The sequence below is a fragment of the Egretta garzetta genome, unplaced genomic scaffold, assembly GCF_000687185.1.
Source record: "Egretta garzetta isolate BGI_Z169 unplaced genomic scaffold, ASM68718v1 scaffold62, whole genome shotgun sequence".
In the NCBI taxonomy this organism is placed as follows: Eukaryota; Metazoa; Chordata; class Aves; order Pelecaniformes; family Ardeidae; genus Egretta; species Egretta garzetta.
Window position 1 is genome coordinate 3,820,999 of NW_009258947.1, and position 17,103 is coordinate 3,838,101.

A 17,103-nucleotide genomic window follows, 5' to 3' on the forward strand; every position below is an offset into this window, starting at 1 on the left:
TGTCCATTCTTTTTAAAATATATTATCACCTTGGGTTTTTGAGGAGAACTCATTCATATGTCACTTACTTTCTAGAGCATTTCTCCACCTTGGTCAGAATAATTTTGCAGAAGCTCATCGATTTTTCACAGAAATTTTAAGGATCGACTCATCGAATGCTGTGGTAAATCTCCAAATTGCTACATTTATAATGAACACCTAAATTATTCTCGTAATGCCTCATGCGTGGATTTAATTAGTACCCAGAGTATGCTCAGAGCTTTATACAAGAATTGGATGTGGCATGTGTGCCAAGGCGGTTTTAGTATACATAAGGGTAAGAAACAAAACGGGATGGGAGATGAAGAACAAGTCTATATGAAGGGCGTGGATACTTAGGCATGCATGTAGACATTCCAAAACATTATGTTTTACAGGATCTTCGCAAAAGCACTTCTTTTTTGCATTCACTGTTCTTAGTGTAGACACACGTGTCAGAAAAAGAAATGGCAGCTGCCAGCGTGTGTAAGATTAACTTGATTTCACACAACATCGAAGGCATATTGTCATTTTAAACATGACATTTTTAACACGTTGCATATCAGAGCCTTGGATTCCCAGCACAGGAGAAGGTCAGAACAGAGCTGGTTATTTACTTCTGGGGTTTGTGTGGTTGGCAGCTTTCAGTGCATGGTCATATAAGAGTGTTCCTAAGAACTGAGGCGGCTCACCCCCAGCAGCCTGATCCAAGGCCATTTAAAGACTGAGGGGGCTGAGTTTAAGCAGCACATGAATTGCATCCTTTTGAAGGCTGTAAAATACGGTGTATTATGTATCGCACGAGATCAGTAAGTCTTCCTGAAGGGAGAGAAAAAGAATTTTTTTTAAAAAGTTTGTGTTCTTCCTTTGTCTTCAGCTTTCAGAAAGCGTCAAAGTTTCCGCTGCTAAACATGTTATATGGCTTTGTACTGGTGGAATCTTTTGGTAACTCATAAAACTTGTTTTGTCTGGAAAAGCAAAAGGAACCTGACTCGATCATTTATGATGCAGTTAGACTGCCCTATCTGCTGAGTGTGCTTGAAGTCAGTTGTAGATGCCTTTGTGACAATTCCTTCCTGTTCCTTATGTGGATCTTCTGTGTGTAAGCCAGAGAGAAAAACGCTTCTGGAGATACAGTGAAGTCATTAAAAAAAATGCTATGAAAATGACAGCATGCAGAGGCGCATGTAGTTTCTGAAATCTGTTTCAGTTGACTCTCAAACTTAACCGACTAATGTCCTATACTATTTATATTTCAGTTTAGAACTCTGTCTTTAAGAGTTTCGGCTCTTAGAATTCAGCAGGTCTTACTGGCACGGGATAAATCTTGAGAATAACAAGAAGAAAAGGATTGGATTGTGTGATTGATAATGTATTTTAGTTACTTGCACGCTCGCTCTCTCCCTCTCTGTCTCGTAATTCTTAGCACACAGTAAATCTGTTGTAGCCCCAGATGCTAGACTTCTCTTCTTCCTTCTTGCTCATCACTTGTAAATACATGCATGCATATATATATACACACACACTTATTTATTTACAATATCTTTTTCTCTAGGCTAATAACAATGCTGCTGTTTGTCTTCTTTATCTGGGAAAACTGAAGGATTCCCTCCGGCAGTTGGAAGGAATGGTTCTCTTCAACTTGACAACTATGTACGAACTGGAGTCATCTCGCAGTATGCAGAAGAAGCAAGCCCTTCTAGAGGCTGTAGCTGTCAAAGAGGGCGATAGCTTTAATACTCAGTGTCTCAAGTTAGGATAGATCATTTCCAAGTAATCTTTTCCAGCAAGGCTGATTTTTTTAAAGTGTATATACTCTTGCTAATGTGTAAATGTGAAATAAAATCTATTCAATTACGAATATTCAGTGGCATTACTACAGAATCTGTTGTCTCTAACAGTCCTATAATTGTGAAGACTTTGTGCTGACTTAGAGCCAGCTTCATCCCTACATGTCTATTACTGTTTAGTTATTCTTTATTACGGTGTACTTTCTCTATATATATACACACACACAGTCAATTACTCAGATTCCAGATTCTTTTCATAAGAAAAACTGAATTTGACCTTATATTGTCTTGGTGATCATTATAGTTTTTCAGTAATTAGTGAGCAAATCACATGAGCTGATTTCATCAGCTGAGTTATTGACAGAATATCAGTATGTGTTTCACAGAAATGAAATTCGGAACGCACTTCTCTTCACTTGCTTCTCCTGTGTGTGTCTCATTTTGTCCCCATCAAACTGTTGAGTATTACACCTCTGTATGACCGCCGCACAGAATGACAGCATGCCTGGGGTTGGAAGGGACCGCTGGGGGTCATCCGGTCCAACCCCCGGCAGGCAGGGCCACCTGAAGCAGGTTGCCTGGGCCCATGGCCAGATGGCGCATGAGGGAGACATGCAGCCCCCCCCCCAGTATGAATTCCTCACAGTATGTGGATTGGGTTTGCGTGGCAAGGGTTTGGTAGCGGGGGGGCTACAGGGGTGGCTTCTGTGAGAAGCTGCCAGAAGCTTTCCCTGTGTCGGCCGCTGGCCAAGGCCAAGCCAATCGGTGATGGTGGTAGCACCTCTGGGATAATGTATTTAAGAAGGAAAAACCCTGCTGCAGAACAGTAACCAGAGAGAGAAGTGAGAGGATGTGAGAGGAGCAGCCCTGCAGACACCAAGGTCAGTGCAGAAGGAGGGGCAGGAGGGGCTCCAGGGGCTGGGGCAGAGATTCCCCTGCAGCCCCTGGTGCAGCCCATGGTGGGGCAGGCTGTCCCCCTGCAGCCCAGGGAGGACCCCACATCGGAGCAGGCCGATGTGCCTGAAGGAGGCTGTGACCCTGTGGGAGGCCTGCGCTGGAGCAGTCTGCTCCTGAGGGACTGCACCCCGTGGAAAGGATGGAGCCGTGCTGGAGCAGTTTCTGAAGAACTGCACAGCCCATGGGAAGGACTGATGCTGGAGCAGTTTGTTGAGGACTGTCTGCTGTCGGAGGGACCCCATGCTGGAGCAGGGGCAGCATGTGAGGAGTCCCCCCCCTGAGGAAGAAGGAGCGGCAGAGACAGCGTGTGATGAACTGACCCCAACCCCCATTCCCCGTCCCCCAGTGCTGCTCGGGGGGAGGAGGAAGAGAAAGTTGGGAGTGAAGTTGAGCCCGGGAAAAAGCGAGGGGTGGGGGGAAGGTGTTTTAAGACTCAGGGGTTTTTTTATCCTCTCCTACTCTGATCTGATTGGTAATAAATTAAACTAATTTGATCAAGCTGAGTCTGTTTTGCCCATGACAGTAATTGGCAAGATGATCTCTCCCTGTCCTTATCTCGACCCATGAGCCTTTGGATACATTTTTCTCTCCCCTGTCCTGTTGAGGAGGGGAGTGATAGAGCGGCTTTGGTGGGCACCTGGCACCAGGGTCAACCCATCACAGTATAAGGGACCGTGTCATCTGAGTGATACTAAACAGTCTCCCTATACTTCCTTGGTTTTGTCATACCATTAAATCTTTCCGATTAAAACGTTTGGATTCTGGAAGGCTGCGGGTGGCAAGTGGAGGATTTCTCTATTCCCAAACTAACACTTGCTCCAATACTTTTTTCTTCTCTCCCACTCTGGCCAGCATCTCTACTTGGATGTCAGCAGTACATGCCAAAAGGTTGCTCTAGGAACCACTTAACTTGTGGACGTGTATTTTTTTCAGCTCTTACTGTACTACAGCTGTCTTCCTCGTGCCTACTCCAGAGCCTGTGGGTTCCCCTCGGTGTGGACAAGGCATAACTGCTCCACTCCGACGTCCTGCCGGGTGGAGAAAGGAGCGCTGCCGGCTAGGCGCAGCGGAAACACGACCCGTTTCAGGCTCAGTTCCTCTCCTTTCCCATTACTGAGTGAAAACACCGTGCAGAAAGCATTTCCTGGGGAAAAGGATGGAGAGACTGAGGTAGAGGTATCGAAGGGCAAGGCCACGCGGAGCGGAAGCAAAGGGGTGATGCAGGGCAGGACGTGAAGCAGTTGCCACTGACACAGCAGCATCAGCACCCATGGATTCTGGCATCCCTTGGAACATGGATTTTTGGAATCACAGTACCACTGCAATATCAATGTATGTCACATCTCTGCCCACATTTCTCCCTTCATCTGTAGTGTAAAGATTCAATGCAGGTACTCCCATTCCTTGTACATTAATACAATATAGACAGCTTTTTTTTGGGGGGGGGGGTGACATTTCCTGTTTAGCCATTAGAATAGCTTCTCGTCATAAATCACTACCATGGGACAATTCTGTATTTGTTATATTTTTTTATACCACACCCATCAATTATTTCTCACCATCTTTAAACATCCCCACCTCTATTTTTAAGTAACTAATGACTCAATTTTATGCTTATCCAACTGCAGATACTATACAGGGGCCAAACAGTTGTCTTCAAAACTCAGGTTGTTTGAAAACTGCTGCAAGCTGGACATGCAAAAACAAATGAGGATGCCTAAAAGTCACCAGTTACCTCAAAAGATGTAAGTCCACAGCTTTTCTCATACAGAGATAGAATTTATTCCATTTTCACAGGATGTATGGTTCAGAGGTGGTACTCGTACACTGACACAGTGGCCAGTGTGTACCAATCAAATGAAGAAAATTAAATCAGTTGGTATTTCTGTTTCTGGCTTGGCCTCTAGGTTCCACAGCTGGCTCTGAATTAAACTGGTGCAGCACCTGGATAGACTTGTCCTAAGGCACCACTACTAAATTCAGAAAGGATTCAGCGCCACCTGCTTTGGTTAGGGTTAAACACTGTTTACGTATCTTTAGTGAGTATTAAAATACAGTGAAATAAGAGTAGTTACTTTTGCATCACTCTCAATGAGGTTTTACATTTGTTTTAAATATTGATATGATTTTAGACAAGGTTTAGCAGTAATGGGACAAATCCTCAGTTTATGTTGTCATAACCGAGTTGAAATCAGGGCAGTTTTCAGTTTGTCACAACTATTAATCTGATCTGGTCTGTTACTCACTGTACTCATTATGAGTAACTTGAGTGGCATGTTTTCTTCAGCCTAGGTCACTTTTCTCAGGCATGGGGTTTCTTAGGAGATAGAGATCCTGGTACGTAACCACCATTGTTCTCAAAGACTTTGAGGGTGCTGAGCAATTTACCAGGATATGTAGTGATAGGGCAAGGGGCAACGGTTTTAAATTGAAAGAGGGGAGGTTTAGACTGGACATAAGGAAGAAATTTTTTATGATGCGGGTGGTGAGGCACTGGAACGGGTTGCCCAGAGAAGTTGTGGTCACCCCATCCCTGGAAGCATCCAAGGTCAGGTTGGATGGGGCTTTGAGCAACCTGATCTAGTTGTCTGAAGGTGTCCAAGCCCATGGCAGGGGGGTTGGAACTAGATGGTCTTTAAGGTCCCTTGCCATCCAAACCATTCTATGATTCTGTTATTCCAGTTAAAAAATTTTACAATGATACATAAATTACTGTGCTATAACAGGGATCCCATGCATTTAGCTGAAGGTCAGGTGTCACATTATCTTGTTCTAGTATAGCCAGCACTTTCAAGAAACTTGATTTGTCTCTTCCAATCCTAAGTGAAAGTAGCCTGATCCACCATCATCCAGCACGCTGCAGTCACTTGCCTCTCTACAACCTTTAAAGTGCTTCCTTTTTTGATTCAGCAGTGCTTTGTACTCACCACACACATAAATGACAGCCCGTGTTCTGATCGGCAGAGAATAAAAATTTATGATCCCAGTCAGAGTCAAATAACCATTAAAAAAAACCCACTCTCAAAACATAATCCCCTGTTCTCCAAGTTTCTCTAAATTCTAATTCATATGTATTACTACACAGGTCTCACTTCAGTATGTTTGCTGTGTTCTTATTAGTAGAAGCTTTTACTCAGATAAAAATGCCAGTAGAGGAGACTTGGACCGGGTGACCTCTAAGCGCAGTGAGCCATTAAACAAGTGACATCCTGGTAGACTTGCAGAATAATTAAAATTTAAATGCAAAGGCATATTATCACTGTTGGATGTGTGCAACTTGTTAACTGTTTATAAAATGCAAGAAAGGGTATCAATGTCGCTTTATGGTTTGGATTTAACATATATACAAGTTAAGTGTTTGAATTTCCTATATTCAGCCAGTTACATATCTGAATGCTGTATATGGCATTAAAGCATTAAAGCTAAGGACAAAATTTGTGCTCAAAACATTAATTACAGCAGGCAATCCTGTTAAATTCAATGAATTCAGCTGAATTTAATGAGGGTTCCTGGTGTAAATGAGGGCAGAGCTCAGTTCTAAAACACAGCATGCGTGTGTCATCTGGCTAAGTGAGAAAAGCTGTGGAAGGTATAGCCTGAACGAGCCGCCTGCTGCATTCAAGCCTTAAAGCTTAATGTGCCTTAACAGAAGTTTTGCATTTAAATTTCCTCTTTTATTAAAAGAGGAGCAAAGAAACTGTACTTCAGACATTCAGATAATTACATTATGCACAGAGACCCTGATCCTCAAAAGGACTTAAGCATCTCTCTGCCATTCTAGTACCTAACTGCAGTTCAGGTGACGATGGCATCCCTTAACCAGCTGGGCATTTACATTTTCCCAGTGCCTCAGCTTTTGGACTGGACCCATTGAATGTTCCCCAAAAGACCTGTGCAGACGCTCCTGAGACTCCGCAATGGACTTCAGCCAGGGCACCGGGACAATCATTCCTCCACCTACCCCATCCTTCATGTCAGCAAGAGCATGCGTGCAGCCATGCACAAGCTGGATGAGCTCGCTGACCTGGTGGAAAAACTCACCATGCTGAGGCTCTCAGCACAAGGATATCCTGGGAAGAACCACTCCGCCTGGGTGGGCTGCCAGGTTTCCTGCACTATGGTGGTCTAAGAAGTGGCAGTGAGACAATCCTTTTCTGAAACCTTTGCTGCAGGTGTCTTGCAAATCAAACTGGAAAGGGGAATAAGCGGGGTATGGTCTGCACGCATAGCTAAGTTATGTCTGTCTTATTTGTATGTCAGCTGATCATAGAATCATAGAATCGTTTGGTTGGAAAAGACCTTTAAGAACATTGAGTCCAGCCATACCTGTCCACTACTAAACCAGGTCACTAAGCACCTCATCCATCCCATACCTCCAGGGATGAGGACTCGTCCACTTCCCTGGGTAGCCCATTCCAGTCCCTGACAACCCTTTCAGTGAAGAAATTTTTCTTAATATCCAATTTAAACCTCCCCTGGCACAACTTGAGGCCATTTCCCTCGTCCTATCGCCCGTTACCAGGGAGAAGAGACCAACACCCACCTCGCTACAGCCTCCTGTCAGGCAGTGGTAGAGGGCGATAAGGTCTCCCCTCAGCCTCCTCTTCTCCAGGCTAAACAACCCCAGTTCCCTCAGCCGCTCCTTGTATGACTTGTGCTCAGCAACTCTATGTCCTTCTTGTAGTGAGGGGCCCAAAGCTTAATCAACTGCATTGTAGCCATCCAAAAGAAGACTGCAAGATGTGCGGTAGCCCTGTCTCCAGTCGTGTTTAGCTGCCCCGTCTCCAGTCGTGTTTAGCTGTAGCAAGAAACATGCCTCCCCTCTCCGCTTCAACTTGCTATCAAGAATCGTGTGAAAACAGGACTGAAGCATCAAATACAGATTTAAATTTATTCCAAATAGGTACAACCACAGCAGCCAGAGTTGACCCCTCTGAGGCTGCTCAGGCAGCACCCTGGGTTGCTGCTGTCTTGAGCAAAGGCCAGGGAAGCTAAAGACGTTAGGACAAGGTGGATTTTATCGATTAGCTCATACCTGTAATACAAGCTCAAAGGAAGACGCTATACACCCCTTCCACCGTGCTTTCTACCCACTTAATAGAACATTGGGGGACAATTTATTTCACGAGTGATGTACTTTACACTGTAGGAACCTGCACAGAGTTTTTAGCGTCGGGAGAGCAGCTCAGTAGCGCTGAAGCACAAGCTCCAGCACTGACTTTCAGGCAAAGATAGTGGAAAGCTGCTTTCCTGCTTAGTTCTTCTAGTCAGCGTGGGAATTACAAATTTAGAGATTCTCATCTTCAAGGGGTGTGTGAGATGGTCACAAGCCCGCTGTTAGGGAGGAACAGAAAGGTGCGAGTGGGGAGGAGGACCCAGGTGCCGCCTTATCCAAGCTGCTCTGGATCAAGACCTGATCCTGTCCTAGCTTTGGGCAGCCATTTGCAGATGTTTAATACGTATGAGAGTCATTAAAATGAATCCATCTGAAAGCCAGCAACAATGACTTGTAATTTGCCTACAAAGAGGGAAAAAATGGGATGTTACTTGCTTGAGGCAGGGAAGGAAGGAGTTCCTCTCCGGCTTTGAAAAACTATCAGAACTAAACTGAAAATACCGAAGCCAAAAGCTGCAGAACAGAATTACTAGAGCTGTTTATAAAAAAAAACAATAATTAAAAAAATCCATTCTTTGCAGCTCAGTATGTGAGCAAGTACTTTGGATGCTGGCACACGCTCCCGTGGCAGGCGGCAGGACTGAGCCCTGGCCCAGCCTGGGGCCACGGTAGCAGCCCATGCATAACCCAGCTGCTGCTTTGCATCCCCTTGCTACAGCATCTCCAGGGACAGCTTCCCTCTTCCCACCAACAGCGGGTCAGTTTTATGTTGCCTGAATCATTTGGGGAAAAAAAAAAACAAACCCTGAGCATGGACCCAAATTAAATTCTCTAGGCTCAAGTGCCTGTGACCACAGGGGGGAAGCACAGCCGAGAGCTTGGCCTGGCTGCTCAGGTATTTATACAATTTTATACAAATTTATACAATTAATAAAAAGTGAGAGCTAGTGACTCGGTCACATAAAAAACAGGTTTTTCAAAATGCAGGTACAGCACGGTACATTTTTGCAAACACACAAAATGTTTTGGGAGTCAAGCTGCAAAGTCACAATGAGTGCAACAAATCAGATCAAATTTGGATCTCTCAGGCAGGAATATTTAAATGGCAACACTAATTCATCCCCCAATTAGTTGGTATGTTTACTTGGCTTTGGGAAATAGAAGATAACTGGCAGTGAGCCCGTTTTGGGGAGAGGGAAGGGAACTGGAGAATTCCTATCATTTTCACAGGAAGACTCCCAAACAGATAATAGTAACTTTTGAGCAGTACACAAGTCAGGCCCACACCCGCTTGTAGGCACCCCTGAGTGCCTGGTGTGGGTGTTGTTGGTTAACTACTAACTGGCTGTGAAATGTCTTGGCATTTCCACACCCAGCACAGGACACTTGCCCCAGGACACATAACAAGGGAAGGCAGCATCACAGGTTCTGCAGCCATCTGGTTGCCCACCTAATTTATTAAAAAGCCCACTGACCATCCACAGCTTTCTTATAGTTCACTCGCAGAAAACAAGGCCACTGCTCTCTTAAGCTGGTCAGGAGAAACCGAGATATGTACCGCTTGGGAAGAGTTTGGATTAAAGTGGAAGAATTGGTACCAAAAAAGCTATCTTCAAACCCCACAATTCAATGCCATTTCTCCTACCTTTTTTTTTTTTTTTTTTTTTTTTAAAGGTTCTCATCCTGGAGGAGTTGAAATACTAACCCTTGCCTGAGTTAATGCTGCCAGCGTGATGTTGCTGGAACCACTTACATAAATTTTCATACTACATCAATGCACCAAGGTTTTCCACTAGCTGCAGGAAAACAGACTCATGTCTTTGGACCACAAATCGACTTCACTTTGCACTTTTAGATATGTGGTGTATGGAAAAAAGAAAAAAAGAAAAAAAACAAACACAAAAAATCACCATGAAAATAAGCTGCATTTTCCATCTGAAGGAACGGTGTGCTCTCCCTCCCTCCTCTCCACTCTCTAGAGTGTTTTCTATTAATATTAACATTTTTTCTGCCCAGCTGTTTCCTCCCAGTGTAATCTCCTATGTAATCTCTTCACAGGTGTAGAATCTTTATACCAGCCCCAAATTGCTTTTTTCCTGGCTGACAAAAAGCACTTTAGGAGAGCAAAGCTTTCACCCTTTCAAAGACACCTATAGCACTAAAGGGCACGGGCTCAAAAGCGTTGACAGTAAGGCCCCCCCAGCCCCCGCCACCTCTCAGCGGCAGAATGCATTGTGCTATGAAAATGATGAACGATCGTCAGCGGTGGGATCGTGTGTTATTCTTGACAGCCAGGGGATGGGAGCCGTGTACAGGTATTCCTCCAGAGAGGCAACAAAACAAGGTGGTTCAGTCCTGCTTCCCAGGTCGCATCCTACATCAGCGAGCTGTTGAAAGCGATCGCTGCGGGCAGCCGCTTTACTGGCCATCCCTCACCACGGCCCCCCGACTGCAAATCTCTCCTGAGGAGACTGAGTTACCAGCTCTCTCCTCCCAGTCGCTCCCCCGGGCTGTTACAGGATGGCTGAGCTGTAAGTGGGGTTCCTGGAAGCCCACGTTGCTGTCGCCACTGCTCCTTTTGCAGAGAGAGAGATGAAAATGGAGACACCCATAGGAGGAATTAAGAGTCTCATGTTGGCTTCTGTTAAAAAAAATTGAAAACAAAAGCAGGAGGATGAATTAGATTGGATACCAGCACCAGGAGAAAGCAGTCACTTCACATTTGGAAACACAATTTTCTGTGGCACATAAGTCAAAGAAATAAAACTTGCCGCAGGCAGTAACTGTCATTCATTCCTGCAGCTGTACATTAAAAAATCCCCAAAGTTTATACTGGGACCAGGATGCCCCAGTGTGCTGTACAAAAGGACACTCAAGCGCTGCTTCCAGGCAAGTGGCACAAAAATCCCTGAACCAGTGAGGCGCGTGGTGCAGCACAGCACAGCATCCGTGCAAGCCTACCCGCCGGTGTGCCCCCAACTATAGTTAAGCTTGGCATTTGCTAGTAGTGCTGATTTTTCAGCCAGGCTTATGAACCACTGCCCAAAAGCCAGTACAGGCCGAAGGGAGCACATTTTGCAAGCGTGGGTTGTGCCTGCTCTGCCTCCCACAAACTGAGCCTCCGCTGGCGCCTCATCCAGCTTGCAGCCCGAGACCCTAAGGCAGGAAATAACGTGCCTTTTTTACTCACCTTTTCCAATTTTTAAGATGAAAGCTAGTGCAGTTTCATTTCAAAATTACAACTTTGTTTTCAGAAAAGAAATAAAGCACCTAGAAAGGGTTGTAAGTAATGCTGCTACAAAACGAGGAAAACATCGCCTCCTGAAGACGGGCTGCGTCTCACACCCGTGAGGAAGAACAGTGGGAAAGGCCAATTATCTACTGTCTGCTGCCTTAGGAAAGTTCATGTTAGCCCAAGTTTTGTCTTCTTTCTACAGTGGTGCTTATTCAGGAAACTGCAAGACAGAAGCTTGCGTGGTGTCTAGCTGAACTCGGCACACAAGCTGCAACCGATGCAGAGCCCATGCTCTCCTCCTCATCCATCAGAGCTGGAGCAAGCAGTGCATCTGCCCAGCTGACGTAATTCAGCATCGTAAAGAGCAAATCTATACCAAAAAGCTTTGGTGCCTGTTGCTGAGGAGCTGCACGTCCCGTGTAACTGCAAGGCAAGCAAATTTATACCAAAAAGCTTTGGTGCCTGAGGAGCTGCACGTCCCGTGTAACTGCAAGGCATTTACTGAAAACTGGATCAGCGCAGCTAAGCCTACTCTTCCCCACCTCACAGCTGAAGAAACCGAGGCACACAGTTAATGATTTGTCCCGTGTTACAGACCAAGCCAGTAGGCAGCACAAGGAATAAAAGCTGATGATTAACAATTACAATAACGCTGTTGTTCAATGTGTCCTTAATGTCAGCACAAGGAAAAAAAAAAAAACCAAACACATACCCAAGTCAAAGTAACTTTACTAATAATTCACAAGAGCAAACTGCTACATTTTACTGAGAGAAAACCACAGCTTTATGTACCAGGGCAGAACTTGGGAAGCTGCATACTAAAATGCCGATTATGCAAATTTATCTTATGAACATTTTTAGACAAGAATAAAGCAGGGTTTATTTTCTTTAATTAAAAATAGAATCCTACGTAGTTCATTAGCATGGATTCAGAGCAGAATGAATATTAATGTAGCCCACCTCTCCCAATTCTACCTGCCAGAACTATCAAGGAAAAAAGGGTTAGAAAATGGATTCCTGAGCAACTGTAAATGCAAATAGCTAATGTCACAGCAAGGCTGCTGGCATCTTCGAAAGGTCACAGTGATCAAGAAAACCTTTTTGACCAGAAAAAGGTAAATGGTACTGCCACCTTCAAAAAGGCAAGAAAGGGGATCTGGGGAACTACAGGCTGGTCAGCCTCACTTCAGTCCCCAGGAAAATTAGAGAGTAAGCCATTATGGAAGCCATTCCAGGCACATGAAATACCAGGTGACGGGGAACAACCAGTCAACACGAATTTATCAAGGGCACGTTCTGCCTGACCATCCTGACAGCCACCTAGGCGGCAACGACTGGCTCTGTGGCGGAGGGGAATCAGCAGATGTCATTCACCTTGACCACAGCAAGGCTTCACACAGCGTGTCCCACAGTAGCCTTGTAGCCAGACTGAGGATATGAACAAGCTGGGTGAAAAATTTGTGGACCATCAAGCTCAAAACAGTCAGTGGTTCAAGTCTGTCAGGCGGTTACGTGTGACATTCCTCAGTAATCAAATCAAGGGCAAAAGGTGGTAACATCTTCCTTAACAACTTGGGGCGCAGAGAGCCCAGCTAAGGACACTGCTTTGTCTAGCCTGGAGGAGGCTGAGAGGAGACCTAACTACAGTTTCCCGCTACAGAAGGGACTGTGGAGAGGACAGAGCCAGACTCTTCTCAGGCACTCGATGAAAGGGCAGGAAACAGCAATCACAAGCTGCAACCAGGGAGTTGGCCATGAAGAACAAATGCTTGCACACAAGAGCAGCCAAGTGCTGGAATGGGCGCCCAGACAGGCTGTGGAATGGAGGTTTCCAAACCTCAAGGTCTTGAGCAACCTGGTCTAGCTTTGAAGTTGAGGGGGGTGGGACTAGATAACCTCCAAATGATCTTACAACCTAAGTTTTTCTACGATTCTGTGATTCTAAGTGTATATGTAAATAGAAGACACCTAATCAGTGAAAAGCTACCAGTGAGATTTATTCTGACAGGGCTTCAGGCTGTTCCACCTGTCAGGTCTCAGGCACCATTACTGTGCTTCTTCAGCCAAAAACTTCATATATTGTTTCCGAGCAGGAAGATCATCAGCCGGCCTGTTGTATGCTGTCCAGACGGGTTCTCCAACGAATAGCCTCATTGCCTTCACGTAATTCTGTCAAAGAACAAGAAGTCACAAGTAATTCAAGAGCTCCTTTCCAGGGGATCTTAATTCTGAAGTTAATGGTTTCATTTGCACTTCTGCAGCAGTTTTTGAAACCATTTCAAGATAGACTGAAAGCTTCACGTGTTCCAGAAAATTGTACCACTGTGCTGCTGTTCCTGCTCCCAGCTACTGCACTGGGAGATTCTGCACCCATGCAGTGATATATTGTGTCACAACCAGCACCTCCAGGTTGGGACAGAGACAGTGCTTCTCCCTGTTTTAAAGAAACCAAATAAATCCTGTCTTATGCAAATCATTTTGCATTGGATCCACAACACTGAGCAATGCAGCGTCTACAACTTGCTTAGTTAAACAACAGCAATCAGAATACCCAAGATGGCTACGCAATGACTGAGGAATACCAGAGGCTTCAAAGTGACAGCCATAAAAGCTGAATGGGGAGCACATAAACTAGCCAGAAAATAACGCTATGGGAAATGAAAAGTCTCCAGATTCCAAAAGGAAAAGGAACAGCCCCTGTGCTGGCTAACCAAAAGTACGCCAGGTGCGAGGTACAGCTGTGGCAGCATAAAATGGGATTTTACATCCTGCAGAAGTGCTACAACCACTGAGCTATCAGGAACTTTCCTCTCCTCTTCTGTCCACTACACTACAGGTTTAGACCCTACCTATTTTGTAAACACTGCCAAGTGCTTATCTTGCAGCCAGGTGCTCAGCAACATCAAGAATAAAGTTACGTGCCTGAAGAACTTAGCTGCAAAATGCAAGGTTCTAGAAGTCCCTAAAGAATTTACTTTGAAGATGGCACTTCTGGGCTAAAGTTCCTGAAGTGGACAAACTTTTAGGACTTTGTGCAGGTTCAACCCATAACTCTTGACATTTTGTCTGTGTAAAGACAAAGCCTTAAACTAGCAATTGTAGCTGATTCACTGTGGATCTCAAAACACGGACGTGAAGTCGGGTTTTTCACCAAAGCGGCGTATCCCTTTTTTACATATAGGGTAACTGCTATCTGGACAGCTGATTCAAAATTATACCATTCTCATGACTACGCCAGGGATGGGATTTTGCCATGCAGGAGACAGCACACATTTCCCCATTTTCTGGGGGTAATGCCGAGATTACAAACGTATTTATAAAAGCCCGCAAGGAAAGGCGCACAGATAGGACTGCAAGTGCCAGTCTCACAATCCCATTGCCAAAAATACACTCCGAAAGCAGGTCACCTCCTGTGAAGCCAGCAATCCAGCCTGGCACACGCTAGCTGCATGTAGTTGCTCTGGACCCTTAAATCCTTCTTTCCCTGAAGGTGAATTTAGCACTCATGAAAAATGCCACTGCTGGACAGATACGCTCCGTCTATCCCCACGAAGATACAGAGCAAGGCAACACAGAAGGACCCATCTACACCATCTCCACCTCAACCAACAACAGGGGCAATTGTGGGAGGGACAGCCGCAGGGCTTGGCTCTCATGCCGCTGTCACATAAAATACGCTACAGATATCACGTGGCAATGACTTGCAGTTACAGCTGATGAGAGGAAGCTGGATTTGTGACCTGGAGATGAAAGGTTCAGATGCTGTGAATTATTTAGTATTTTTCATATTCCTACTTCATATTTAATATGTTTTGCTAATGAACTGCAAGTCTCAGGGCATGCAGTTACTAATGTGATATATATTCGCATGGATTTGTCATCAAAATGTACGGTAATCTATAACAACATACGTTCTCATCCAGTGTAAATCGGTGATATATGCCAGCAGGGAGGGTTATCATGTCTCCTTTTTCCATGGAAATCCGAATCCATTTGTCATCCTTGTCTCGAACATCAAAATAGCCAGATCCATCTAAGATGTAGCGAATTTCATCGTCTAGGTGTAAATGTTCTTCATAAAATGTCTTTATCTAGGAATAGCAAGTATCTCTTAAAATTACTGAACACAGAAAAAAACTGCAAAGAAATCCGGTAGAAACACGTGGCAAAGCAGACAAAGGCTTTCAAAGGGTAACTGTGCAGTGATTTAACGAACAGATGAGACCAACCTGGTTAAAATGGCCAATCCAGCCAGCCAGACCCTGTCTCAGGATGCTTCTAAGTAGGCTGCTGTATTTCCTTTGGAAGACAGGAATTTTTCTGACAAGAAACAGCAGCTACAGCTGCACGTAAGCAGCCTCTGAATAGCAGTAATGCTTATACCCGTTAGAGGGAGAGGCAGGTAAAGCTTCCCACAGCAGGATTAGGTCCTCACAGTCATTCCCTTTAATAATTTTGTGTCTTTTTTTTCCTGACAGAGCTACAGATTATCCCCTTTTACACTGGTGTAGGGTTGAATTAGCCCCATGGGCTACTACAACTCTATGTGAAAATGCAGTTATTGCCAAATATGGCCCACTTACGGCAATCTGATGTAAACAGCATGTCATGCCTGCCCTCACACAGTGAGCCCCAGCTCCGGGCTCTCTTGTCCTGAGCAGCAGCAGCAACATTCTCATTTGTTCTGGAATGGTGAATTCTTTGTACATTTCACAGCACAGAACAAAACATGCTTTAAAGGCTCAATTAACAGAGACCTGAGCCGGTTAGTGCGTAGAGAGCAGCGCAGTGTCAGGGACTGTCACCTGCTCGGGCCTGGATGCTGTGCAGCCACACCAGTGCAGATGTCCCCGAGCCTGTACTGATCTGGCACAGCATGATGAGCAAGAGGCCCTGTCAATAACAGCCTGTCTTTGTGTCAGACAGAGCCCACCCAGGCAACCCGAGTCGCTACCTAATTCACCTTCTCATCAATTTAAAACCAGTATGTAACACAACAGGCTTAAACTGGTAAATGGAAATTTAATGAAAGCATGTGGGTTGTTGTCCTCAGGTCAGAGCAGCACGCCAGACCTGGAGGCCAGGAAGAAAAAGCTCCTTCTAGGAGGCTCAGCTGAGAGCCTGGCACCATTTTGCATTCAGCTGTTATGAAATAGCCAAGGTACCAGCTTCCCAAGGTAAAAAAAAAAATATCTTCTTATACAGAGAATGCATCCCTCCAATTCCACGAGGTTAACATTCACTTTGAAAAGGTGTATTTTGCAAGCAGCCATTAGGATGTTCCAGCCTTCAAAGCCCATGCCCAGCTGGCAACCGCCTGCCTTCATCCCGGGGAGGCTCTCTGAGGACAGGTCAGCATCGGTGGGGCTCTGCTGGTAGGAAACTTAGTTTTGAAGCGACACGGTGATGGAAACTATCCTTAAAACCTTTGAACGCAATCTGCAGAAGCAAAAGGCCTCTGCTATTTTTAAAATAATATCAAAACTGCTTTTTTAATGCTAAGGACTTCAGTACAGGATGTGTTTTACACACGAAGACCTCATCTTTGTGCCCCTGCCCAGGGTGCGCAGGCGTTGAGAAGCCGGCTGCACACTCTAGCGGTAGCCTTCAGCGTGCAGGTCCTCACTGAAACCAAAGACTCGCATACCTTTTCCTCGTAATTTGGAAGCTTGTCTTTATGTATGGTTATTATATCCATCCAAGAATAATTTTCTGCTCTCCGAATCTCCTTCAGACACGGATCAGTCTCATAGTTATCAGCATCCAACTAAAAATTAGTTGGGGGGAAAAGACAAAAAACCAAAAACGTATTCAGACACAATTGCTTACGACGCGACTCAGGCCAGCAAGGTGGAAAGCCCCGAGCCGTCAGGAGGGCCGCTGGAGGGGCAGGTCGCTCCAGGGAAGCCAGGGTGGCTGCCAGGGGTACACAAGCTGTGCCGGTTTGGTTCGATCTGCCTGCACCCCCGCCTGCGGCCCCCCCTGCC

At 45.3% G+C, this 17,103-nt stretch overlaps 2 protein-coding genes across 4 annotated transcripts in view; one reads left to right on the forward strand and one right to left on the reverse strand.

Annotated features, from left to right (window-relative positions):
• TRAPPC12 (trafficking protein particle complex 12) overlaps positions 1 to 1,859 on the forward strand; it is a 53,657-nt gene extending 51,798 nt beyond the window's left edge. The window contains exons 10-11 of one of the 2 annotated variants that reach the window (XM_009634270.2): positions 76 to 163; positions 1,574 to 1,859. In XM_009634270.2, coding sequence (XP_009632565.1) covers positions 76 to 163; positions 1,574 to 1,780 — 295 coding nt within the window. In that variant the 3' untranslated portion in view covers positions 1,781 to 1,859. The remainder of the gene's footprint in view (positions 1 to 75; positions 164 to 1,573) is intronic. The other variant, XM_035889899.1, reaches the window with a different exon arrangement.
• Positions 1,860 to 9,527: 7,668 nt separating this feature from the next.
• On the reverse strand, positions 9,528 to 17,058 carry ADI1 (acireductone dioxygenase 1). 2 transcript variants are annotated; one of them, XR_004841376.1, is made up of 4 exons: positions 16,764 to 17,058; positions 15,028 to 15,207; positions 13,104 to 13,285; positions 9,528 to 10,522 (listed from the first exon to the last, which is right to left on the reverse strand). XR_004841376.1 is itself a non-coding variant. In XM_035889911.1 (3 exons), the coding sequence occupies exons 1-3, from the start codon at positions 16,812 to 16,814 to the stop codon at positions 13,163 to 13,165; spliced, it is 354 nt and encodes a 117-aa protein (XP_035745804.1). In that variant the 5' UTR covers positions 16,815 to 17,057; the 3' UTR covers positions 13,089 to 13,162. The 2 variants fall into 2 exon arrangements, 1 of the variants encoding a protein (XP_035745804.1); XM_035889911.1 differs by lacking the exon at positions 9,528 to 10,522 and having other exon boundaries at positions 13,089 to 13,285; positions 16,764 to 17,057.
• Positions 17,059 to 17,103: the final 45 nt, after the last annotated feature.